Source organism: Vespa crabro, chromosome 1, assembly GCF_910589235.1.
Source record: "Vespa crabro chromosome 1, iyVesCrab1.2, whole genome shotgun sequence".
Lineage (NCBI taxonomy): Eukaryota > Metazoa > Arthropoda > Insecta > Hymenoptera > Vespidae > Vespa > Vespa crabro.
This window is the reverse complement of record NC_060955.1, coordinates 14,755,472-14,780,157: the sequence shown is the minus strand read 5'-3', so window position 1 is coordinate 14,780,157 and position 24,686 is coordinate 14,755,472. Positions and strand designations below refer to the sequence as shown.

Here is a 24,686-nt window from a genome sequence, read left to right as displayed (position 1 = left end):
CAATTATATTTTATAATCTCATTATTTTTGTTTTTTTATTGTTATACCTATAGTTAATGTCTAACATATTCATAAAGAAATATTTTATAGAGTTCAATTTTTATTTTCAAGTTTATATTCTATGAGTAACTGTTTTTTATATATTTGTTGATTATAGAAAAACATTTGAAAACATTTTATTAAATGAATGTAACTTATAATTTTATTTATATGTGCATCCTACTCTTGTGCCTATTTGGCACAATTCAATTCCATATTTAACCGTCTGCGCACAATATCTTGCGCACAATGGACAAAGTAAATTCTTATGTCTCACTTCATCGGTGACCTTTCAACTTAGAGGGACTAGTAATATAGTAGTATTCATAAATAAATAGATATGATACAAAATCTCCCTTTAATACTCTCGAAATCTACAGATTAAGATCTGTACTATTTATTTAACAGTATATTGAACTGATATATGTGAATACCAATGATTAAAACTGAAATATAACTGAAGTGACGGAACGGAAATTGAATTGAATTGAACTGAAAAGTTGAAACAACCTTAATAGGATACTTATGTTTTCAACTATTACGAAATATGTTTGTTACTGTACGGAATACATATTATTGATATCATTCAAGTTGATCTGAAAAAACTGTTGTCTAATGTCAATTTAGTTCTTCGATACTAGCGCACTAACAGTACGGTGGTCACAGCTAATCTATACAAATATAGATACCAAATGATACACCAATACGATAAAATCGAGAGAAGGAGGGGTAGTATATCCCTAATTAACCTTTTCCAGTTTTTATTTTCACCGCATTAGTTGCTAAGGTAACGCACTAGTTGAACGAGATATAGTGGGCAGATTTGATGTACGCTTCCGTTAATTATAAATACGACAAATTTATCCAATTAGTTTGTTGTGATTCGTATTGATTTATCTTCATATAAGCTCATGCAAAAAGATTCAAGTATATGAGTGGATATTAAATAAATTCCAATTTCCGCATCTAATAGTTCAGTAAAAAGCTCACAATCAAGAAAAAATTAACTAAAATAATGACGAGACACGCGAGAAATTGTACTGCTGGCGCTGTTTATACTTATCACGAGAAGAAAAAAGATGCAAGTGCTTCAGGTTACGGTACCAATACACAAAGAGTTGGGAAAGATTCTGTAAAGGATTTTGATTGTTGTTGCCTTACTTTACAACCTTGTAGAGAGCCTGTAGTAACGTATATATTATTTATTATTTACTATCCTCTGTTAAAAAATTCTTTATTTTCATCAATGTTTTTATCGATCCTATATTTTACAGAAAAGATGGTTATCTCTTTGATAAAGAAGCGATATTAGAGTATATTCTAACGAAGAAAAGAGAATATGGTAGAAAATTAAAAGAATATGAAAAACAGAAACATAAGGAAGAGGTAAGCTGCAAGTTATTTGAACTAATATAAAATATCGAATGAATATAAATGTCATAATATTTTGCTTCTCTTTCTCTATTTTTAATTATAGGAGGAGTTACATGAACGAACTGTAAACGAGGAGCTATTAAAATTGCAAAACTTTTTAAAAAGTGAAAAAAATATTGTTTCAAGGACCAAATCCAAAACAAATCAATCAAATACGTCGGTTTCAAATATGAGCAACGGAAAAGATAAAGCATTACCTAGTTTCTGGATTCCTTCTAAAACACCCGAAGCAAAAAAAACAAAATTACAAAAGCCTAATAAAACAGTTTATTGTCCTCTCAGTGGTAAACCTTTGAAACTAAATGACCTTATTTCTGTTAAATTTACTGAAGTTAAAGATCCAGATGATAACAAGTCACTTATAGTAAAACAAGCACGATATATGTGTCCTATTACTCATGATATTTTGAGTAATAGTGTTCCTTGTGCAGTAATTAAAACAACGTAAGTTAAATCATATAGATATTATAAAATAAAATTAAATAAATATAGTACATACAAATACAATAATAAATAAACTTTTAGTGGTCATGTTATCACAATGGAGTGTGTTGAAAAAATAATAAAAAAGGAATGGATTAATCCATTGGATGGTTCAAAATTAACAGAAGCAGATATTATATGTCTACAAAGGGTAATGTGCACAGATTTATTAAAAATACATAAATGAACGTTTATATTTTTAACTATTATCTTTAATTTTACAGGGTGGCACAGGTTATTCAGCTGTAAATGATTCTTTGGAAGGTAAACACGAAAGACCAGTATTGCAAGCTTAAATATATAAAAAATAATTTGGTTGTAAATATGTAATTTATAAAATTTACAATAAAAAATGTATTAATCCAACAAGTATTCTGCATTGCAATATATGCGCCCCGGGCATATAGAATTCCTAGAAAACTACGTAACTCAGCAACTGTGATTGTCCAGTCTTTTTTCAAAACTCAATGTGCCTCCGTTTCAGTGCAATCTTTTATGTGTTCCATTATATGTCTGTCAATTATTAATTCGAAAGCACTAGTTACACAACCCAACATATTTTTCTTGGCGTAGCCAGTAGGCCCTGCAATATCCTTGAATATCATACGAACGGGCGTCTTACCCACAGATCCGCCTACTTTCAGTTTTATCTACTGTGTCAACTGCAATTTCAATATCACTCATTACATTTTGGGATGTGCTTGGAATGCTCGTCCTCTCATCCTCTGAATCAGAACTAGAAAGAATACACATCCTCTTCTTGTTACGGCACACTTTCAAGAAGTTTTCCTCTTCAATATCCGAAGATCCTTCTATCACTCCACTTTCAATATATTTAGAACTTTAACTCTCATCTTCGCTTTGGTCTAATTCATACTGATCTTCTTCAGAGATATTCTCAGAATAATCTTCATTGATGTTGACAATTTTGTTCAATATTTTATTATATCTCCTGAATTTACTCATGATAGAAAAGAAGGGGGATTGATCAAAATAAAAAAATATTGTGCCCAAATTCAATTATCCTATTGTAAATACGATAAACTGTCTACAATAAATGAAAATTTTACACACTGTCTTTGAAAAACGTTCTTACTTGGTCACTACACAATCATACTGAACATCGCTTCTTGTTTTAGAGGTTTCTTCGGCGATGAAATCAGCGATTTCAGACAAAAAGACAAAGATGAAGACAAAGACTAAAACTCAGGCCATACAATTGGCTTTTTACTTTTATCAGCTAACCCGTCAATTTGACGGGTTTTGTAGAGATGAACATACTACACACAAATTTCAAAATTTAGAAGGCTTAGGAAAAAAATAATTGTGTGTATAAATTCTTTGGATGAAATGATTAATTTACGATGCAAAATGGTTAAAATTAATGCTATGGTTTTTTGGGTATTTCATTTCAAAGTTTGAAATCCGACAAATTGACGGGTCCCGTAAACTTAGTATTATGGGTGTTCACTATCCTTTTTTAATGATTTACACCATCGATGAGAACAAGCGTAATTCTTGACTGATTTTAATGAACAAGATCTCATTTTAAAAAAGAAGGTTTACTTTACGACGCTGTTTACCCTGAATTTTGAAGAAGTATTATTTTCTTTAAAAAAAAAAATCATGTTAAAAAATGACATTTTTTCGAGAATAGTTTATGCACAAATAAAAAGCTTTCTTGAAATTCAGGAAATATAGCGCAATAGATTAAACCTTCCCTTTTAAAATGAGATTGTTCACCAAATTGGTTTAGAATTACTTCTGTTCTCATTGATGACAATGTGTCATTGCACATTGTGTCATGTAGCACATTGGCAAGCAATTAGATTCATAATTCAGAAAACTTTAGGTTTCGAAGCTGAATGATTCCAGTGGTTTTTTGTTGTATCGATGTAAACGAAAATAATGAATTAATTTACTCTTTTTTTTTATTTAATAATTTAGTAAGGTTGCTACTATCCAATTTCCTATATTTATTTTCCCCACTGATGGCTGACGTGAATTTTGCAATAATCTGTGCTAGATAGGATACAGCAGCAATATAATTTTATTTGATGACAAATGCATATAAAGTATATACATTTGTTGATTATTTTTTCAAAATAAATAATTAGTGAACATATATATTATATATTATTTTTAATAAAGATCAAAACATAAGTTCCACATTATCTACGAGATTTTTCTTCCAATGTTATTTTGTTATGGTTTCCTCTGTAGGAGTTCATTTCATATTATTACTACTACTATTACTATAATAATAATATGTAATGTAATAATATAGTAATGAAAACAATAATAAGAAAAAACAGAAAAATATACTTATATTGTATGTCATGACATATGATGACGTTAATATATGATAAAAAAAAAAAAAGAAAAAATGTTTCATTATATGTGGTGGTTTAACACACGAATTCTCAACAAATCCTTGACAATTTCGACATATGACCGCCCATCGATGGATATGTTTAATATAAAGGACATGAAGAAAAGTACCAAAGGTTTCTTTTTATTCTCGTCCGCTATCATTTCTCCTTGTCTTACCACGTTATGATCGTTATGCATTTGTTTCCACACTATTTCTTAGTCATGATCAGTCGAAGCTAATTGTCTTCACTATTATAATATACAATAAAATAATACACGTACAATTAAATAATATCTAAATGTATATAAATAATATTTAAGTACATTTTTATTATTATATTATATTATATATTATTATTATTATTATTATCAGTAGTAGTGGTAATAGTCGAAGTAGTATACTAGTGGACTAGTCCTACAGGAGAAGCCACGTAAAAAAAAGCGCTAGGAATTCTACTTAGGTAATATGGAAATGAACTTGTGTTTTAATTTGTAAATTAAAATAATATTATATATATTATATTATATATATATGTATTCACTAATTATTTTTAAGAAAATATTCGGCAAGTTTTTATTTTTTGTTGCAGATTTATATATTAATTCTTATGTGTTAATTATATTTATTATTTTCTATGTATTTATTGTAAAAATTATGCGTATCGACGTCGTATATAGCACGAATCGCTGCGAACGTATGTACGAGAAAAAAAGATATACATATGAGAGAATGAAAAATGTGAGTTCACAGTCTACTAAACTACTTATTCTACTCAATAATACTGGAATAACCAACAAGCTTATACTCTGATACGATAGAAGCATGGTGGGGACAGCGTTCTCCATTTGTATTCGTAGTTTATATTTGGTCGTACCTATCGCTGAAGTGATACATGCTTTGAACAAAAGATAGTGAACAACCTTTAAGAACTCTCGATGTAGATGTCGATACTTAAGCTTTCCATTCATTGAAGGCCTAATAGATGGAGCTGTGTTGCAACCTCTTTCAGCCGCTCGATTTATGGTAAGAATGTGTCTAGTCGAACGATTAAAAATTATCCAAGAAATCCTATAATTATAACGTATGTATGTTCCAATTATTAACTAAATATTCTACCTTTTGTATCCCTTTTTTATAATTTGAGATATATTTTTTTGTTCTGAAGCAATTTTCTTAAAATTTTAAAGAAATTGTAAGAAAGTCTTGCCAGAATGTTTTTGACGTTTTGTCTTACGCTATTTACTTAATTATTTTGATTATAATTTGAATACTCAAAGTTTTTTTCTACAATATAAAAATTTATTTTAAAATTTTATTATAAATACAATGTAGATAAACCTAACCTAAAATTACCTTAGGTAACATATTTTATAAACTGATTATAATGTATAAAGGTTTTCTATGTTCCCATAGATGTCGGATACAAAGAAAAAGTCACCGGAAAAAGCTGCGCCAGCAGTTATTTCGGTTAAAAAGGAAGACAAGAAGAAATCTAGGAAGCCAAGAAATTATGATCTTGGAAATGGTGTTTACAGATTTAGTCGTTCACGCATGTATCACAAGAAAGCTATTTACAAATTTTTAGATAAAAAGACACCTAAAATCGTAAGTAATATAGTAATATATAAATATTTTATTTATAAAATATTGAAAAGAATATATAAAAATTTTATTGTATAGATAAAACTTAAAAAACCATTGACGGGTGAAAAAGAAATAGGCGGTGATAAGAATGGAGAGAAACGAATTGTTCTGTTGAAAAAGAGGAGAGCATATTATCCTACAGCAGATCCTATTACAAAACGACATGCCAAGAAGTGCTTCCGTGAACATCATCGATACTTAAGGCCTTCTTTAGTTCCAGGAACTATTTGCATTTTGTTAGCTGGATTACACAAAGGAAAGCGTGTTGTCTTTTTGAAACAGCTGAAAACTGGATTATTATTAGTTACAGGTTGATTTTAATATTATGTTTTTGTTAATTCTATCCATAACAATGTATATAGATAATCATACATATATATTTTTTATTATTATTATTACATTAATTTTACTTATTCTTTAATTAATTTTATTATTCCTACAAGACTCAATAAATATAAATATTTATGTTTTAGGTCCATTTCTCATTAATGGTTGTCCACTGCGTAGAATAAATCAGAATTATATCATAGCGACTTCTACACGCATTGATCTTTCTGGATTTAAATTGCCAGAACACATAAACGATGAATATTTCAAAAGGAAACGTGACAAACGTGCAAAGAAAGAAGAGGGTGATATTTTTAGTAAAAAGAAGGAAGAATACAAGCCAAGCAATCAAAGAAAAGCTGATCAAAAGGCAGTGGATAAACATATAATAGAAGCGATTAAAATAAATCAAGACAAGAAATTATTGTTCACTTATATGTCAGCTATGTTTGGTTTGCGAAGCAGTCAGTATCCACACAGATTAAAATTTTAATATACAGTTACAACTAACTTGTATGTGTGACTTTTTGAATAAAAATAAAAAATAACTATCTTTTATACGTTTTATAATTACTTATGAATCCATTTATCTGTAAAATGTACATATACAAGATGTTTTATAGTGTCCGATAAAAAAACTATTACAAAAAATTTTGTTATGTTTTATTCTTATATATTCAACAAAAAATATTTAATTCTTAGAGAAACTCGAACAAAAAGGTATAATGATATAAAAGAGAAAGTATTCTGTTAAATAATTTTTAAGTAAAGAATTTATCAAATCTAAGTTTTCATTCGTCAATGATATTGTTTTTCTCAGGATATAATACGATACTTATATATTTCCCTCTCTCCTGCTCTTCCCCCTACTCATAATTTCGTAATTGCTCATAATTCGATCTGACGTCGCGCGAGTGACATGTATAATAGCTGGTGAGTGTATCGAGCATCAACGATTGTCAACAAATATCGACAAGCAGTTGACTGATACAGACAACTCCATAAGTTATATACCGTGATAGTGACATCGACTTGCTTTACGATAAAGTGCCAAGAAAGGTGTGTAAGTCACGCGCGTGATATATGTGACATAGTGCTAAATGTCTTCCAGATCTGATGAACACGCTGCTAATTATCAACGTTTTAATAATGACACAAATCAATCTTTGGAACAAGACATTTCCCATGGATCTACCCAAAGTGAGTCATTCTATAAGTGATCTTACTTAAAAATTCTTTCGTATTTAATCGATATTAACGGTAATAAAATCTTGAAAAATTAAACAATTACGAACTCTCGTTACATTTTTAAAGCAACCTTTACGCGTTACGTATATACGCACGAATATACAAATTGTTATATATTTTCTTCATTTTCTTTTTTTTTACATAAAAAGTAAAATGTAAGAATGTGATGATAGCGTTTAATTTTATTTGACGCTAAAATATTTCATAAATTTCATAATTTATAGTTATTTTTATAATTTATGATTATTTAGAAAAAATAGATTATTTAGAAAAAATAGTATATATAATTAAAATTTGTCTTTTTACAATATAGATGTTTTTCTAACAAACTTTTCAATTGAACTTAATCAATTATGACGAATGCTATATGTTGATAATATCAATTCTATACAGATACCTTTATTTACTTTTAACTTCTTATAGAATATGGATCTATGTTATCTTCCCCAGAAAGTCATGTGAGAGTATCCTTCAATGAAACTGGAAATTCTAATAAAATAAATTATAAATTATATGTTGATGGAATGGATCATTCTAATGTTCCTGAGGATACTACTATTATATCCCAAGGAGAACCATTGGACATTGATATGCACTGGGAAATGAATTATCATGAAGCAGCTATTTTTTTAGAAGTATTAGTATTTTGAATATCAGAATTTAATTTCACTAAATGATAATTTCTTTAATATATAAAAAATAATATTTTTAGTGCAAACTAATCTTTAATATAATAGTTTATATAATTTATATAAATTTTCATTAAAATGTAAATATATTACTGAAATTTTGTAATCTAAATATCTTATTTAGTAAATTGTATAAATTTATGTTTGCAGGAAGGACGAAATAATGAAAAATTTGATTCACATCCTAGACATCCAGAGGATTTACCAGCATATCTTTTAGTTCATAATAAGTGGTATTATGGATTAGATTTATTAACATCTCTTATTCTATTAGCTTTAGCATTTGTTGAAGAACCAGCTGTATCGTTATTCCAAGTAAGTTATGAAAAGTAATAATAAAAGCATCGTTTTACTTTTATCCAACAAGAGAATAATAATGAATAAATACTTTTAGATGCCTGTGTGGGCTCATAGTACAATAGAACTCTTTGCTTTAATTACTATTGGTATAGAATTAGCTTTGAAACTTAGATGGATTGGATGGGGAACTATGCTAAAACATAAACGTACAATGATAAAGGTAAGAAATACAATATTTTTTTACAATTTATATTTAGATTATTTTATATTATAAATTAAAAAGTATTTGCAATAAAAAAGCTTTTATCTCTGATAATAATTCTTGTCAAAAATATAAGAGTAAAAACAAAGATAAGGAAAGGCAGCTGCAAACTAATATCAAGTATTAAATTTTTTAATGATTACAATGGTAATAATGAAATAATGTATACTAACCGTTTGTTTCATATCAAGTAAAGTTCAATAGTACAATAATTCTAAGAAAAAATGAAACTGGAACATTTGAAATGGTAACACGTTATTACGATTGAAATATTATGAAAGATATTACACTAATAAAGTTTGTGCAATAATTTGATATATACATATGTACATTATTAGCATATAGATTAATTTTCATTGTTATTATGCAACTTTATTAAAGCCTCAAACATTTAAGTCTTCTCCAATGGCTGATACATTAAATATTCTGTTACACTATTTAAATGTGTGGTATAAATATGTATACTATTAGAGGAATCATAGGTTTTTTTATGTGCCCATTATTTGTTTTAAAATATCATATTCTAATTTCTGTTTCAGTGTATTACTCTAGCTATTATGTTCCTAGAGGCAATGGTAGTTCTAGTGCGGCAGTCTTCTCATTTTAGAGTAACACGAGCTTTAAGACCTATTTTCTTAGTAGATACAAAATACTGTGGTGGTGTTAGAAGATTTATAAGACAGATATTATTAACGTTACCACCAATTTTGGATATGTTAGGACTTCTTTTATTTTTTATATCTGTCTATACAGTATTGGGTTATTATATGTTTTCTGAAATGAATAGAAATTTTTCTACATTGGAAAATAGTTTCGTAAGCTTATTTGTTCTTCTCACCACAGCAAAGTAAGTAAAATGATACCTGTCTAATATATTAAATATTTAATCTTACTGTATTGCTTTAAATATTATATTAATTAAATATTTAATTTATAATATATCAGAATTAATACATATTTTACATGTGTGCCGATAATTATGGCAGTAGACTAAATCATATATTTTTCATATTGAGATATTTAAACCTTTATTAATAAAAAATATTTTCCCATTATGTAGCGAAATATTTTCCGAAATATTTATTGTTATAATGTAAATCTTTTATTAATTATACTTTTTACAAGTATCTTGTAAAAATATGTTTTTCGATATTTCATATGACACACTATTTTTAGAATTATTCAAATATCTTACAAATGACATTACAAAAAAACATTTCAGTTTTATTCATAAAAGGAAGTTTAAATAACAGTGTAATTATAATCATGTTAATTTAACTTAGGATAATATTAGAGATCTCTTCTTTAATAATGGTATTTTCTTTTTGTGATATTTTGAAAATATAAAAATATTCATAAAAAATTAATGAAAAGTATGGTAACAAATTCATTATGTTTTTTCTCTTTTTTCTTTTTTTTTTATGATTAACCCATATTAGAATAATATAGAATTAATTAGTAAAAAATTAAAAATATGTTCATGGTTCACATAGCCGTTAATTAAATTTCAATTCAAATGGTTAAAAATTTCATACAAAAATAAAATATTAAGATTCTCCGTATTAATTATACAAAATTCTTTTAGTTTTTAGAAAATGGGATTTCCCGTACTAACAAAGCAAGGTTGTTCATACATTTTTATGTAGAATTTTTTGACAATTAACTTTTTTTCTTTATCAATAACAATATAACTGTTTGTTTAAAAGTTTTAAGCAAGTAGGTAGGCATTTTTCCAGAAAAATGAAGTATACTGAAAAATAAGTAACTTAATTCACCATCAAAATAAATAAAAACAGAATTATATTTACTAAATAAAGTTAAAGTAATTATATTTACCAAATTAAGTACATTTTTTATTTTTTTATTTTTTTTTTTAATTATAGATTATTAAAATATAAATAATTGTAATATAAAATAAATCGTAAAGTAAATTTGTTCAAATTTTTGACTTAACCTACTGTCATAATTACCGGCACAGGTAATAAATTATTATTGTTTAATATTAATTAAAATTTTCAGCTTTCCAGACGTAATGATGCCATCTTATTCAAAAAATAAGTGGTATGCGATATATTTTGTATCATATTTATCTACCATGTTATATGTAATGATGAACTTAATGCTAGCAGTTGTAAATGAAACATTTACATCAGCAGAACGAGATAAATTTAAAAAATTATATTTACATAAAAGAAAGGCCTGTCAACATGCTTTCAAACTATTAGTTTCAAAGCAAAATCCAGATAAAATGAAATTTCGCCAATTTGAAGGCTTAATGAGATATTATGCACCACATAAATGTAAGTTTAAGAAAATGATACATCAATATTATATCATTGGTTTTATTATAATTGTTTATAGTCTTATTACTCTATATTTTTTTTTATTTCAATACTTTACAGCCACAAGAGATATTGTTTTAATGTTTCGTTACATGAATATCTCTGGAAGTGGTGCATTGAATTCTGAAGAATTCTTAGTAGTATATGATGCCACAATGCTTCAATGGGAAGTAGAATACTCTAATATACCGTGGTATCATACAGCATGGCAACCTTTACAAATACTGTGTGTTGGTGCTCATGCTGTTATTAGATGGTCATACTTTGAAAGTTTAGTATGTAAGTAGATAAATCAATAACGTTTGTAAACATGTGCATAAAGTAATATTTCATATAGTAGAAATATATATTATTTCTTTTTTATAGACATAATAATTATAGGAAATGGAATAGCAATGATAATTCGATTGATACAACCAAGTGAAAATCTTCAAATATCATCTCACAAATTTGCAGCTTGTTGGGATACTTTGCTTTTTGGAAGTTGTAAGTTTAATAATGGAAAACGTATTGAATAATATTTCTTTTCTGATTCTAGATTACTATTCTTTATTGTTTTATGAATATAATTAATAACTACAGAATAATTTACAGTGTTTGTATCAGAAGCATTAGCAAAAATATTGGGCCTTGGGATAAAGCGTTATCTTAGTTCTGGATGGAATCTTTTTGATTTAGGAGCTTCAATTATGACTCTAGTTGCCGCGTGTGGACTTATTTTATTTCCAAATACTACGTTCTTAGTATTGTTCAGACCTTTGAGGCTTCTAAGACTTTTCAAGATAAAAAAGCGTTATCGAGATGTGTTCGGTACACTTGTTATATTGTTTCCCCTAATGTGTTCCACTGCTATTGTTATGCTCGTTTTATACTATTTCTTTGCTATCATTGGAATGGAATTATTTGCTGGATATGATATGAGAAATTGTTGCAAGTACGTATAACACGAAGTTATTATCTTTTTAAAAATATGTACTTTATGATAAGTATGCGTCGTTATTGCCGCTATGTTTGAACTATGTATATTTGATTTTATTAGGAATACAACTGTAGAGGATTTTTATAAATATTCTGCTAATGAAAGTACAGCATTAGGATATTATTATCTTAATACGTTTGATAATTTAATAGCAAGTAGTGTGACACTTTTTGAATTGACTGTTGTTAACAATTGGTTCATATTAATGAATGCATATGCTTTTACCGTTGGTATGTATACCCGGTCATACTTTATGACATTTTACTTGATAACCATGATCGTCCTTACAATTGTGGTATCCAGTTTCTTAGAAGCATTTAGATTTAGGATACAGTATAAAAGATCAACATCAAAACACGATGGTAAGTTATACAGCGATATAATATTGACTCTTAAAATTATGCAATGTATATGCATTATCGTTTATTATTTTTCTGTAGAAGAAAAAATGTTACACGAGGAAGTAGAATTAAGATGGAATGAATTACAGTGTATGATAGAAGATGTTCAATTTCTCGAGGATTTACGATCTTCATTAGTTATTGGCGTAAGTATTGTGCAATCTTTCAAATTTAATTTCCAGTTTGTTATTTCAAATGCATATTATCATTAAATAATATCTGGTTTTCTTACGCAGGGCACTACTCTTTTTATTGGCTCGCGACCTCGTACCAGAGAGGTTTTACAACGAAAAATGTATACGAATGAAATAACCGAATGGATCACAGAAGCTAAATTGGAAGAACGCCAAAATGATATTACTGTAATAAATAATTACACAGATAACAGAGAAAGTAACGATATTCTTGATTCTGAACTTGTTTTACATCGAAGATCGCGATCTCCACAACGTAACGGTGTATGCACCTAACAATATTTAGTAATAATTATTCAATTGTACAAATTAAATTCGTTGAGAATTTTCATCACTTAATTCAATTTTTAATATCATCTCAAACAATATAATATCTTCTTTATTTAGAAAGTTTGTTGCAGTTAATTAAAATAATAAGAATTACTACATCTGTTCTTATATTTCTATGTTAAAGAAACAATTTTTAAGAAAAAAAGTATAATTTATCATTGATATTATCGATTTATCATAAACATAAGAAAAAAATTAATGTGATTTTATTAATGCTGGCATTAATATAATACTTTACTTGCATTTTTCCGACATTATTTCGTATTTTATGTAAAATAGGAAATACTTTATTTGGATATGTTATAATTTTATAATATATTTAGAAGTAATTCAAATTTTAAACATATTTTGCTTATTTCTTCATTTTTATTTATAATAATTTATTTTCTCTTCAGATTTATTTAATTTATATATATATAAATTATTCTTTCATTGTATACTTTTTCATAGCCATTACTAACAATATATTATTTTACTTTTATGTTATAACCAATATTCTTAATTTTATGTAACACTGTATATTAATCTACATATTTATAAGTAGTTTGCACATACATATACATGTAATATAAATTAATATTTTAATTTCGATTATATATTTCTTTAATGAAGTGCAAATTAAATGAAAACAAACACCAGCTTGTATGTAATTATTTGAAATTGTACATATTAGAAAATGAAAATTAAACAAAATATTGTTATTACTTTTTTATTTTATGCATTGATTATTAATAATTAGTAATAATTATACCTATATGTATTATTATATAATTCTGTTATTTTTATGCGAATACTGGCATTTATTTCTTATGTATTCAATTAATCTGTATATTTTTTAATGTTACCACCACAAGAATAAAATATACCATATTTTATCTATATATTTAAAAAATCGATAAATATTTGTGAATCATACTTTTTCAATTATAAAATACATCACAATAAGTAAACATTTGCCTTATAAGAATCACTACATTGCTCTTAATGTTGTTATATGTATTTAAGGTACATAAATATATTCCAAAAATAATGAGTAAATCTGTCATCCATATTTATAAATGTGTAAATTTTAAGCTGCTGAATATAATAAATAAATATAATATAGATGACACAAAACAAAATTGTTTATTTATTGATATTCATAAAATAATCATAAAAATAGTAACTTATTCATCTATTGAAACACCAGCACCACCTAAGCTTGTCAATGTAACACAATAACCATCTGCAATTAATTTTCGTGAAATACTTGATATGATTTCAGGTTGCGTATCTGGTGGTAATAAAACAAAAGCATGTCCTCCACCGCCGGCACCTGTTAACTTAGCACCAAATCCATAATTTTGAGCTTCTGCGCATATTCTATCTAATGATGAATGAGATGTTTGCAATGCTGCTAATAAACTTTGATTTATATTGATAAGCATCTGGAAATTAAAAAAAAATATGAATATATATTTTATTCCAACAGAGCATTTATATCATTTTCTTACCATTAATTGATTGTATTCTTCATACTCTTCGCATTTTCTTTTACTATTATTCTGAGTTTGATTTGTATCTTGTTTAAGAATTTTCATTGCTTCTTTTGATATGTTATCTATAGAATCCATGATAGAATCAATAACAGTAGGATACATACATTTCAATTTCGTTGATTTATCTATTATTGTTTTAGTGCTTCTTTGAACTCTAGTATCTACCAATAAAATTTTCATTTTCTTTACATTAAGTATTGAGTTCATACAATTATTTTTTCTAAATTCTATTATTGATCCATAAGTGCAAATGGAATTATCGATTCCAGATGGTGTACCATGCAAAATCTTTTCACATTCAAATGCATATTTTGATATCAGTTTCAAATCGTTTATATCTAAAGTTTTATAGATATTCTTTTGCAAACGTGACCAATGAAGAAAACAAGCTGATAAACAAACTGCAAATGAAGCTGAACTTCCAAGTCCAGCGCCAATTGATAATTCTGTATTCAAATTTATTTCTGCAGGTTTTACATCAATTTCTTCTTTATTGGATACATATATGAGCAAATAAAAAAATGCTTCTAAACTTAATTTTTGATGTGAATTATTATATCCAATATCGTGTACGAATTGTTGAATATGATCATAAAAATTGTCATGATTATTTTCTAGTTGATGAGATTTATAAATAGAAATATATGTTTGTATACGTTGAATTGGTACATTCACAACCAAATTTATGTTATGAAAGTTTAATTTCATAATTTTCTCTACTTCTTGTAGTTCTTGAAATTTTAAATTTGTACGTAAATCTAAACTAGCTGCTAAGGCAGTCTTTCCATACATTACAGCATGTTCTCCAAACAAAATAACTTTTCCTGGTGCAGATACCTTAAATGAGATCATTTCTATATAAAAATTTTTACTAAATAACGTACGTTATGTTACAGTATCATTAAGTCTTGATATGTAACAGTAACAATTAAACAACAATTGAAAATTTATTTTTAAGAAATAGCTTCTTCTCTAAACTATCGAATAAAAAACTGCTATTGTAACTTTTAAATTAAATTAAGTTTGTTGTTTCTTCCACTGTTCTGATGTTAGAGTTTTTTGTGAAAATGCATGGATTGTTTTCAATTCTTCTTCTAGAGCTGAATTTACCAACCTATATAATTTAAAAGTAATATCATATACACATATAAACATCACATATATAAATATCACAAATCAAACTACATTGCACATTTTTATGTGCGATTAAAAGGAAAAAAAAAAAAAACAAGAAAATACTACCTATGTCGTTGTAACAAAGTTTTGCCTTCAAATACATTAGAAACGACAACCACAGAAAACTTAGCACCACAACCATCAGATTGATCGGTTACCTCCTGAAAGAAAGAAAATATTAATGGTTAGACTAAGATAAATAAAAACTGTTTAAAATATAATGATAATACCTATGAACACATGTAAATACATTGCAGTAAAACAATCATACTGAAGATTTAACTTTGAAAGTTATTTTTATATACCACTTGCAATAACTACATAAAATTATTCATGTACAACTGAACTCTGGAACTAGAACTTCAAATCTAGAACCAAAGTTACTTTTATATTCATTATTCAAACACAAGTTGGATAACAGATCAAAGTTCACTGCAGCTTATGTATATGAATAGAATATTCAAAATATAAAAATATATTTTATACTACCATAAAATTTTAATGCATGGTACATATTTATAAGTACGTTAAACATCGTTATTCCTATAATTGTATAACCTTCAATAAATTAAATATAAATATTAATATTTATTTTTTTCAATTATAATCAATATAGATATAAAATATGAAAACGGTACAAGATTTCTTTTATTATATTTCTTTTAAACTGCATATTTATTTCTTTGTATTTACAAATTACAATTTAACCATTTATACAATATCATTTTTATATCACATTGAAAACATTAAATAAAAAAAAATAAGCGATACATTATATTGAAAAACATGATTCAATGTATTTTTAATTTGATTGCAGAAATATTATCTGTAAGTATAAATTGTTTATAACAGAAATACAAAAAGAAAAGAAAAAAATGAATGCATGAATATACAGAAATCAATAATGCAAACAGATCTGGATATTTCTTAGGAGGCTTTAAATAACGAATAAAAAAGGATAAAATTAATATTCCTAGTAAAGAACTGTAAAATAAAATTTTTATAATGAAATTATATCCATAATAATACTTTAAGTTAGATATGAAATTGAAAAAGAATTTACTGCACTTGGTTTTATAGTTTGATGTCTTCTGATTATTTGGTTTTGCTTTACACAATTTTCTTTCACATTTATCACATTCATTTGTATAGACAAATAGATCTGACCATATCCAAGTGATAAAAATAAAATAAAATATTATTGTTACAAAGTAAGCAAGATATAAATTATCTTTTATATACAATGGTAACATACTAAAATGAGAAATTAATAATAACCAAAAACATGCTAAAGGTTCATTATGAAAATGAAGTAATACTGGGATTGCTACCAAAAGAATAGACTTTTCATGAACTTGAAAAGAAAACAAAAAAAATGCTAATGCTGAATTTATGAGAGAAATTATAAATTTTTCTTTTCTTGGAGATATATATAAATTAATACAAATCGGTAGAATAGCAATTGTTGTTATTATCAAACAGATTTGTGCTAATTGCTCATTTGTAAAAGTATTACGTAATTTATAAAGAACGTTAATTGTACACCATACATTAGCAACTTTATCTTCGAATACACCTCTGTTAAATGGGAATAATCGTAAAATCGTATGTAAAAAAGTGTTCCAATCTTTAAGGAAAGGTAACCAAATAATAGTAAATGTTATTACAGTTATTAATGAGACACAAATTAGTATATAGACCGATAAAAACAAAGATTTAGTCTTACTAATTCTACACTTTCCAAGTATATAGAAGAAAAAAGGCAAAGAATGATATAATTCCATTTGCTTATAATTTAATGCTAATACAAATAAAAATGAACTCTTAATAAAAGAATTATTCAAAATAGCAGTTACAGCAGCTACAAAAAATCCTAACGATATACAGTTATATTGAAAATGACCATGATCAATCATTATGATACCAGGATAAATTAATGTGCTTAAAAGAATAAAATCTTTTTTTTCAAAACTAAATAAGTTATTGTACTCTGTTTGAGCAGTTTTTATTGTTTGCACACTCATAACATACCATATCATTGCTGGCAAAAAAATCATAGCATCTGAACAAAGAACAGTCATTCTCATGAAATATTTATGGTCTGGAGAAGATATTCCTCTAGATTTGTGTAATTTGACATACGATGGATTAGTCGCATTAGCGATATAACCTAATAAGAGACTATGATACGCAGTCAAGGGAGGATAGTCTAAGCCCCAATATTCAAGATCATTGTCCGTCATATTGACGTACCATTTTAGGATAGGCAAATTTAGAGTTATTTCTTGCCAATGTCGTTGAGCTTCATAATCTCCATACATAGGAGGTTTTTCTTGGCCACTGTACGAATGATAAGTAACGCACCATCTTAAAATGAGTGCAAAAATAAAGATGAGAACTACTTGCATAGATCCACGCAGCATTTTTTCAAAATTATCTTATACTGATGGATTAAATTAAGTACAATCGGTACTTTAATAGCGATATTATGTTCACACTGTAAATTTTGAGGTTATAGTACGTTGCAGACTTACGAGAAAAAGCGAATAGGATATGTTAATATTTTAATACATACCACGTGCGAAGCATTCAATTTTGTGATTAGTTTATTTTTTATATAATCCTCAGTATATGGCATTATATGTGTTCAGAGAATATCGAAGTCTATGCTATCAATATTCACACATAACATCAAGTCTTCGTAATTTTCCACTATATATACGCGCAATGTGCGAGCCTGCATAGTAAAAATGGATAAAATGGCGATGTCTGCAGCTTCAACCTCAAACGAAGTTTGTTTATAAGGTTATATTTAATTATAAGGTTACATGTGTTTGTTTAAAGATTACATTTTATTTTCTACTGTTTCTTTTACTTTTCGTAAATATTCCATTCATAATAATAATCCAAACTCTAAATCCTTATTGAAAATATCGTATTTCATTTAATATTTGGTATAATCGTTAACAGATTTGTTTTTTTAATCTGATTAATTGATCGGTCAGAATTCGTCTGTTGCAATCGATTCAGAATTGTAAGAAGAAAAGTGAACGATTTACCTTGGAATGATGAATGATGTGTGATGTCAATAAAAATCAATAGAGTTGAATATAAAGAAGTAAAAGCCAACGCGTTGTAAAAATTGCGAATATAAGTCAGATTTGCCACGTCAATAATCGAATTATGAGCATCGAAAATTAAAAAAATAAAGAATTGCCACGTCAATAATCGAAACTCGTGAAGCTATTGAACGTTCATAGAAAAACTGATAATAAAAAGAGTGTACACCCACTTTTGTTTTTACATGTACTTCTTTCACATGATTTTGATTTAACTTGTTAAACAAAAAATTTAATTTTGCGTTTCACATAATTCGTTCTAATTTAACACGATCGATCCAAATTTTAAGAAAAAGAATGTTTTCGTATTATAATGATTACGGCACTTGCTTCGTATTATTCTCTTTCATTGTTTTTGATTCTAATTAGAATTAGTCAATATAATTGATATACGTAAAAAATGTGTTTATTGTCAGAAAGTAACAACGAAATCTTGTTATATATAATTCATATTATTTTGCCTAATTTTTGTGTTTATGACTTACTAACATGTTATTTTTCTTTTCAAATGATTATTTATCTTATATAATATATTTTTATATATATGTACAATCTTCATGAAATAAAAAGTGCAAGCACGTAAAAATAATACAATTTTAATATGATTTTTCAGAAGGTTTGTTGTATTATTTTGCTGATTTTTGAGGTCTAGAACCAATCTTCTATTTTCCATAAATACACTATATTTTTTTATACGAATTTTTTTACACGTATTCTTTGGTAACATATCTATCACGTAAAAACAGAATTGGATGTATTTTTATCTATAGATATTTTTTTTGTTTTTGAATTTATCGATAATTTTGAATGGTTTAAGAAATTCAAGATGGCTTATCTATAACATTGGTTGTATTCTGTAGAAATTAGATATAATCAATAATGTGGATCAATCAATCGATGAGTAACGCTTTTATGAATTTTGACAAGCTCGTTTTTAATTACTTTGATCTTACGTGCATATAAAAAAAAAAAAATAATAAAAACAAACGATCGGACTCTAATGACCTTGAAAAAAATACTGTCTGCGACATATTGCTCCAATGTTGTCAACGGTACGTCGAATGTATTAAAATTCGGTTAAATTGATTAATCTTAAGCTTCGCCGAAAGGATATAAAAATATAGCAAAATGATAGTTAAAGACCATCAAGAGATATGGCTCTAAAGAAAGGATTCACCTGCATCAAGTTCATTTTCCAAGTAATCGCCAACATCTAATGAGGATATCGAAGTTGTCTCTTATAACAAGGAAGAGTAGTAATTCTTCTAGACTAAATGCCAATATTCAATCGGAATGCTAGTTGGGATTGTGTCTAAAAATCAAGCTTCTATTAAAGTAAATATAGTTAAAGTAATTTTGGAATCGTTGAAAATAACATAATTAAACATAAAGTTATTCCGTAAATATTTAGTCCATCATAGCACAAAAGCGTATGTAGTTCTTAAATAACATGATATTTTCAAAAATACCTACTATAGGTTGTTCCCAATGTAAACAATAACTGACATTGAATTGTAAAAGTTTATACATATGCAAACAATTTTTTTTCTTGTTTTTTATATGTATTTTATGTTTTTCAAAGTTATTGAGGTCCAATTGCCCATTTTTATTATTTTTCTCGTTATATACATATCACAACAAAGTAATTAAAAATAGTTTCGTTAAAATCCATGACAGCGTCGCACATCAACAAATTCATCACGATGTGTTTCATTTTGTTTTCTTATAATAGCAATAAATAGGTAAATCATGTACGTTTATGCGTATATTAAGTGAGTTATCTTGCAAAGATGTGGATATATAGATTATGAAATACGAAGACATTTTTTTGGCCATTGCCTTTTTGAATTACTCATTTAAACATCTTAAGCAGTATAAAGAATTCTCTATTTCATTACGTGTTTTATAACGTATGAAATTAATGGGAAGATTAATTTTTTTTTTGTCGCAATGAGATATGTCTCTCATATCTAATAGGAAAGAATTGCTATATATGCACAAAAAAGCTTCGTTTTCTTAATAAGTATGATATAATCGACATTTCCATACATTCCTTTGCCTTTCAATGTATAATTATTATAGGTATATACCCCTATTGGTGTTTCACGCGCGCGAAAAAGTTTTCATATAGATTATACTATTATAAATATCGTTTTATCAATACATATAGATTCACATATATGGATAGAATTGTAATGAGTGATTATTTTAAGAACTTTATCGATGTACGCACGAATCAGAAGCATCTAATTCTGTAATTAATTCTTGAACGCATAATGAGAATTATTTATTGCTCATTAATTATAAACGTATATTTAATGGGGTTTTTAAATTATCCTCTTTCTTGATTTTAATAACTTTAATCTCTATATTGGTTTTTCTAGGCAGTATCAAAATGTATCAGCGAAAGTTTATCATCTACAAAACTTAATGCGATTAACTTTGTTGAGTGTAACGTATCTGGCAACAAATGTTACGATATTTACGCCTTACGGTATAATAAATAACTACGAGGATCACCACCATCGTTAATTAATAAATCCGTACTTATATAAAATCAATTACATCTTACAATTAACATATAGATCCATAAAAATATTTGCGATTCTCGGAAATTGCTTTATTGCAATTAAACTTTCAAATTGTTGGATATAACGCCTTCATTTTAAATATTTCGATGGATAATAACGATATAAATACATATATACCAAACTCTAACGTGATCGAATAATAACAGATTATCGAATGCTATAAATATTAATTACAAATTGCGTTAACATTCGATAAAAAGGAAAGTAGATAGATATTTCGGCGATAACTTTAAATCGTTTCAAAAATTATTTTAAAAATTTTCTCATTTGCTTCGTCTGATGTTGCATACTGTATTGAGCATTTTCGGCTTTCGTGATCAGAGAATCTAATTTGCCCAAATGCGATCCCATTTTTTCATTAATGTCAATCTTCTTTGACGGTATCGTAATGATCTCGCTACTTTCTTCGGAGATTATTGGATTTTTCGAGTTCTCCGATAAATCAACCGTCATGCTTTCTTCTTCCGCAGTTATCATTACTTGCCCTTCTTTTGCTCTATTACGTTCCATTGATTTGTGATTCGGTGTGCCACCACGTGATCCTACCTTCACTTTGAGTAATGTACCCAGACTGCCGCAAACAGTCTGCACAATTTCCATAAAGAAATATAGCTATAATTTTATATTCCTTCTAGATCCTCAATCAAATTCTATTTGGAGAGAATAGTTTTGAAGATATTTTTACCTTAAATCTATTGATCTTTTTTTGAGTTGTACTAAGGATGCTATTTAATTCATCTAATCCACCGCTAACTCGTTGCACAGTCTCGTCCGATTTGTCTAAATTCTATAATATAAAATGGCTATACAATTATTGCAACTTTTTTTAATTATTTATTTTTAACAAAGTGAAAGGAAAATTTCAATCGTTCACTAAGACTTATATGCATGTAGGATTTATAATTAATAGTGATAGGTAAAGAATGAAAATAAATATGGAAAATTATTAGAAAAAGACACAGTGTACCTGAAGAATCGCGTCGTCATCATCGTGATCGGCACGATCAGCCTCCTGTACTTTTTGACTTTCAGTCCATTCCTCGAAACTGGGAACAGGCAAACCGAGTAATTCTGCTCTCTCACAAGCATAATTGTAATCTTCGGACATTATACAAATTGTCACGTAACTACCTTATGAATCTTTAACTACATACAATATATATATATATATATATATTTTGATGAGCTAATCAATTAACTACGTCGTCGATACTGATAAAACATTTAGATGCGATGATGATATCTTATTGTTCACAATGAAATTTTAAACATTGATTTCTGTAAAAATTCTATTACGGCACCATTTATACTTTTATTTTTTGTAAACTTGAAATGAATTATCTTCTTGTAAATCACCCTCTACGTACGTACAAATACGTATATTACCGATATGGGATTGCTCAATATTTCGGCTTATTTGAATAAAATGATTCGAGTCAGATTTTAGGGGTAAGGTTAAAATCACGGTCACGTTGCTGGAAGACTTGCCCACCTCTGGAATCCATATTGAGATGAATTCTGCGCAAACTCGAAGAGAAGTATCAATGAAGGGCAATGGCATTACTTCACGTTCTAGCTTTGTCGAGTTAAATTCGATTTTTAAGCTTCTTAGAAGCTTTTAGAATGAGATAAAAAGTTGTTAAATTGCGAATTTAGAATGTCATTAGGAATGACTAAAAAAAATAATACGTAACAAGTACGATCATGCATAAAATTATTACGTCAGAGAGAGGTTTAATTGAGATAAAATATAAAGGGATAGAATCGGTAGAGTCGATATAATGTTGAGCATCTTGCGATTATAGAAATTTTGTAAGAACCTGCGGTGATAATGCGGCGAATGATATTATGAAGCAAAAATTCGAGCCAACGAATGAATAAGGGAAAATATAAAAATAACTCGGTCGTACGGTATCAAATCAGTTATACTCGTGGCATGGAAATGAGAATATTTTGTGCCAGTAATTCCCAACCTTTTTTAAATAATACCTTTCCGTTTTGTAAAACAAATTCATAATATTGTATACTACTAAAAATATATATTTTTACAATTTTTGCTAGTATATCATTGTTATTAAAGAAATTAAGAATAAAATGAAAGAAAAATGTATTTATTAAAAAAATTTCAACTTCTACTTCAATTTAATAAAATATTCAATATATTTAAAAAAATATGAAGTTCATTAAGTGCAATATTTTTACTCATAATTGTTGTTTGATCAATAACATGGACCGTTGATATTGAGATCACATTGAGTGGTTTGGAAACTACTGTTTTATGCGATTTTTTATTCTGTATGGGTAAAAACGAAAAGTATATTTTAATGAAAAATCTAACGAATAGAGGCACACATGACTCTTGTCCATGAACTTGGATATACTTCAATCAGAGAATCATAGTATCTCGAAACGTGGAAAAGCTTTAAATTAACATAAAGCATAGCTATTACAATAGTACATGTGCCGACTTTCAACATAAATGCAGCCAACCTGTGTAACGTCCGTTTAACAGTTTTCTTTCTTGATGTCACACCATATTAAATTTCCAACATCGGCAAAATACTGATAAAGAAATCATCATTATGTCGTCATTTTCTTGACAACGTCTCGTAGTCTTTAACGACTTAATACTTCAGTGACATACTACGTATCGCAATATCCATGCAAATTTCTACGAGATGCGAGGTTGGAAATGTTTCTATGCGCATTTTGTCTATTGTTGTTGATGCGAGCTACAATACGCTTTCTTTTTTTAACTTTGCAAAAAAAACCAAGACAATGGGAATGCTATTCACATCCAATTTTTTCTCTCGAGATATTCCATTCGCATATTATTATGATCGCGACAACCTTGATAACGCATTTTTTCAGCATAAACAAATTCTGATAATAATAGTTGGAATAAACTATTAAGAATAATACGGGTTTGAAGTTTTCTTAAAACTTTTAAATATTTTTTTGCCAAACGTTTACTTTCATAAAGTATGATAAAATCTCGATAAAAAAATATACGTATACAGACATTTTTCGGTTGACATGGTTTGACATCATGCTTATAAAAAAACTCATCTTATCGCGAGAAATCTTTACAGTACTTCCAAAGTTAATCTGCAATTCGTATCGAGCTGAATAAGACACTTAAAAGTCGCGCGTAAGGATTTTTGGGCTTTCGGGAGTCTTCGTAAGAAGCGACCAATCAGCGAATGGCCCTTGATT

At 27.4% G+C, this 24,686-nt stretch overlaps 6 protein-coding genes and 1 pseudogene across 11 annotated transcripts; 3 read left to right on the top strand and 4 right to left on the bottom strand.

Annotated features, from left to right (window-relative positions):
* Positions 1–289: 289 nt before the first annotated feature.
* Positions 290–2,325, top strand: LOC124429979 (nitric oxide synthase-interacting protein homolog). Its single transcript, XM_046975937.1, has 5 exons — positions 290–1,230; positions 1,314–1,425; positions 1,517–1,917; positions 1,999–2,107; positions 2,181–2,325. The coding sequence occupies exons 1-5, from the start codon at positions 1,055–1,057 to the stop codon at positions 2,250–2,252; spliced, it is 870 nt and encodes a 289-aa protein (XP_046831893.1). The 5' UTR covers positions 290–1,054; the 3' UTR covers positions 2,253–2,325.
* LOC124430007 lies at positions 2,241–5,068 on the bottom strand (annotated as a pseudogene).
* A 146-nt stretch (positions 5,069–5,214) lies between these two features.
* LOC124429982 (60S ribosomal protein L6-like) lies at positions 5,215–6,859 on the top strand. 3 transcript variants are annotated; one of them, XM_046975951.1, is made up of 4 exons: positions 5,215–5,353; positions 5,744–5,935; positions 6,011–6,284; positions 6,448–6,859. In XM_046975951.1, the coding sequence occupies exons 1-4, from the start codon at positions 5,351–5,353 to the stop codon at positions 6,792–6,794; spliced, it is 816 nt and encodes a 271-aa protein (XP_046831907.1). In that variant the 5' UTR covers positions 5,215–5,350; the 3' UTR covers positions 6,795–6,859. The 3 variants fall into 3 exon arrangements, with proteins under 3 accessions (XP_046831907.1, XP_046831922.1, XP_046831916.1); XM_046975966.1 differs by having other exon boundaries at positions 5,297–5,411; XM_046975960.1 differs by having other exon boundaries at positions 5,337–5,415.
* Positions 6,860–7,183: 324 nt separating this feature from the next.
* Positions 7,184–13,388, top strand: LOC124429919 (two pore calcium channel protein 1-like). Of its 2 annotated transcripts, none has more exons than XM_046975809.1 (12): positions 7,184–7,501; positions 8,000–8,184; positions 8,389–8,553; positions 8,633–8,758; positions 9,340–9,647; positions 10,820–11,100; positions 11,203–11,421; positions 11,509–11,628; positions 11,737–12,076; positions 12,182–12,483; positions 12,562–12,668; positions 12,759–13,388. In XM_046975809.1, exons 1-12 carry the CDS (start codon positions 7,402–7,404, stop codon positions 12,990–12,992), a joined length of 2,487 nt encoding a protein of 828 aa, XP_046831765.1. In that variant the 5' UTR covers positions 7,184–7,401; the 3' UTR covers positions 12,993–13,388. The 2 variants fall into 2 exon arrangements, with proteins under 2 accessions (XP_046831765.1, XP_046831760.1); XM_046975804.1 differs by having other exon boundaries at positions 7,973–8,184.
* Positions 13,389–14,148: 760 nt separating this feature from the next.
* LOC124429944 (mevalonate kinase) lies at positions 14,149–15,450 on the bottom strand. Its single transcript, XM_046975846.1, has 2 exons — positions 14,540–15,450; positions 14,149–14,473 (listed from the first exon to the last, which is right to left on the bottom strand). Exons 1-2 carry the CDS (start codon positions 15,434–15,436, stop codon positions 14,213–14,215), a joined length of 1,158 nt encoding a protein of 385 aa, XP_046831802.1. The 5' UTR covers positions 15,437–15,450; the 3' UTR covers positions 14,149–14,212.
* A 107-nt stretch (positions 15,451–15,557) lies between these two features.
* On the bottom strand, positions 15,558–20,321 carry LOC124429929 (bolA-like protein 2). 3 transcript variants are annotated; one of them, XM_046975833.1, is made up of 4 exons: positions 18,820–20,321; positions 18,336–18,497; positions 15,827–15,921; positions 15,558–15,698 (listed from the first exon to the last, which is right to left on the bottom strand). In XM_046975833.1, the coding sequence occupies exons 2-4, from the start codon at positions 18,396–18,398 to the stop codon at positions 15,602–15,604; spliced, it is 255 nt and encodes an 84-aa protein (XP_046831789.1). In that variant the 5' UTR covers positions 18,399–18,497; positions 18,820–20,321; the 3' UTR covers positions 15,558–15,601. The 3 variants fall into 3 exon arrangements, with proteins under 3 accessions (XP_046831789.1, XP_046831778.1, XP_046831771.1); XM_046975822.1 differs by lacking the exons at positions 15,558–15,698; positions 15,827–15,921; positions 18,820–20,321 and adding an exon at positions 16,496–18,127 and having other exon boundaries at positions 18,336–18,813; XM_046975815.1 differs by lacking the exons at positions 15,558–15,698; positions 15,827–15,921; positions 18,820–20,321 and adding an exon at positions 16,507–18,257 and having other exon boundaries at positions 18,336–18,813.
* Positions 20,322–20,464: 143 nt separating this feature from the next.
* LOC124430002 lies at positions 20,465–23,014 on the bottom strand. The gene is made up of 3 exons (XM_046975979.1): positions 22,438–23,014; positions 22,156–22,257; positions 20,465–22,055 (listed from the first exon to the last, which is right to left on the bottom strand). Exons 1-3 carry the CDS (start codon positions 22,576–22,578, stop codon positions 21,717–21,719), a joined length of 582 nt encoding a protein of 193 aa, XP_046831935.1. The 5' UTR covers positions 22,579–23,014; the 3' UTR covers positions 20,465–21,716.
* Between the last annotated feature and the right edge of the window lie 1,672 nt (positions 23,015–24,686).

Bases quoted from the DNA above. Each gene is read 5' to 3' on its own strand.
- LOC124429982 (XM_046975951.1), top strand. The intron at 5,936-6,010 runs GTAAGTAATATA...TTTATTGTATAG, and splicing joins ATAAAAAGACACCTAAAATC to ATAAAACTTAAAAAACCATT. The intron at 6,285-6,447 runs GTTGATTTTAAT...TTTATGTTTTAG, and splicing joins TGGATTATTATTAGTTACAG to GTCCATTTCTCATTAATGGT.
- LOC124429979 (XM_046975937.1), top strand. From the start codon at position 1,055: ATGACGAGACACGCGAGAAATTGTACTGCTGGCGCTGTTTATACTTAT. The intron at 1,231-1,313 runs GTATATATTATT...TATATTTTACAG, and splicing joins TGTAGAGAGCCTGTAGTAAC to AAAAGATGGTTATCTCTTTG. The intron at 1,918-1,998 runs GTAAGTTAAATC...ATAAACTTTTAG, and splicing joins TGTGCAGTAATTAAAACAAC to TGGTCATGTTATCACAATGG.
- LOC124429919 (XM_046975804.1), top strand. From the start codon at position 7,402: ATGTCTTCCAGATCTGATGAACACGCTGCTAATTATCAACGTTTTAAT. The intron at 8,185-8,388 runs GTATTAGTATTT...TTATGTTTGCAG, and splicing joins AAGCAGCTATTTTTTTAGAA to GAAGGACGAAATAATGAAAA. The intron at 9,648-10,819 runs GTAAGTAAAATG...TAAAATTTTCAG, and splicing joins GTTCTTCTCACCACAGCAAA to CTTTCCAGACGTAATGATGC.
- LOC124429944 (XM_046975846.1), bottom strand. From the start codon at position 15,436: ATGATCTCATTTAAGGTATCTGCACCAGGAAAAGTTATTTTGTTTGGA. The intron at 14,474-14,539 runs GTAAGAAAATGA...TTTAATTTCCAG, and splicing joins AAGAATACAATCAATTAATG to ATGCTTATCAATATAAATCA.
- LOC124429929 (XM_046975815.1), bottom strand. From the start codon at position 18,183: ATGCTGCGTGGATCTATGCAAGTAGTTCTCATCTTTATTTTTGCACTC.
- LOC124430002 (XM_046975979.1), bottom strand. From the start codon at position 22,578: ATGTCCGAAGATTACAATTATGCTTGTGAGAGAGCAGAATTACTCGGT. The intron at 22,258-22,437 runs GTACACTGTGTC...TTTATATTATAG, and splicing joins ATGACGACGCGATTCTTCAG to AATTTAGACAAATCGGACGA. The intron at 22,056-22,155 runs GTAAAAATATCT...GAAATTGTGCAG, and splicing joins AAAAGATCAATAGATTTAAG to ACTGTTTGCGGCAGTCTGGG.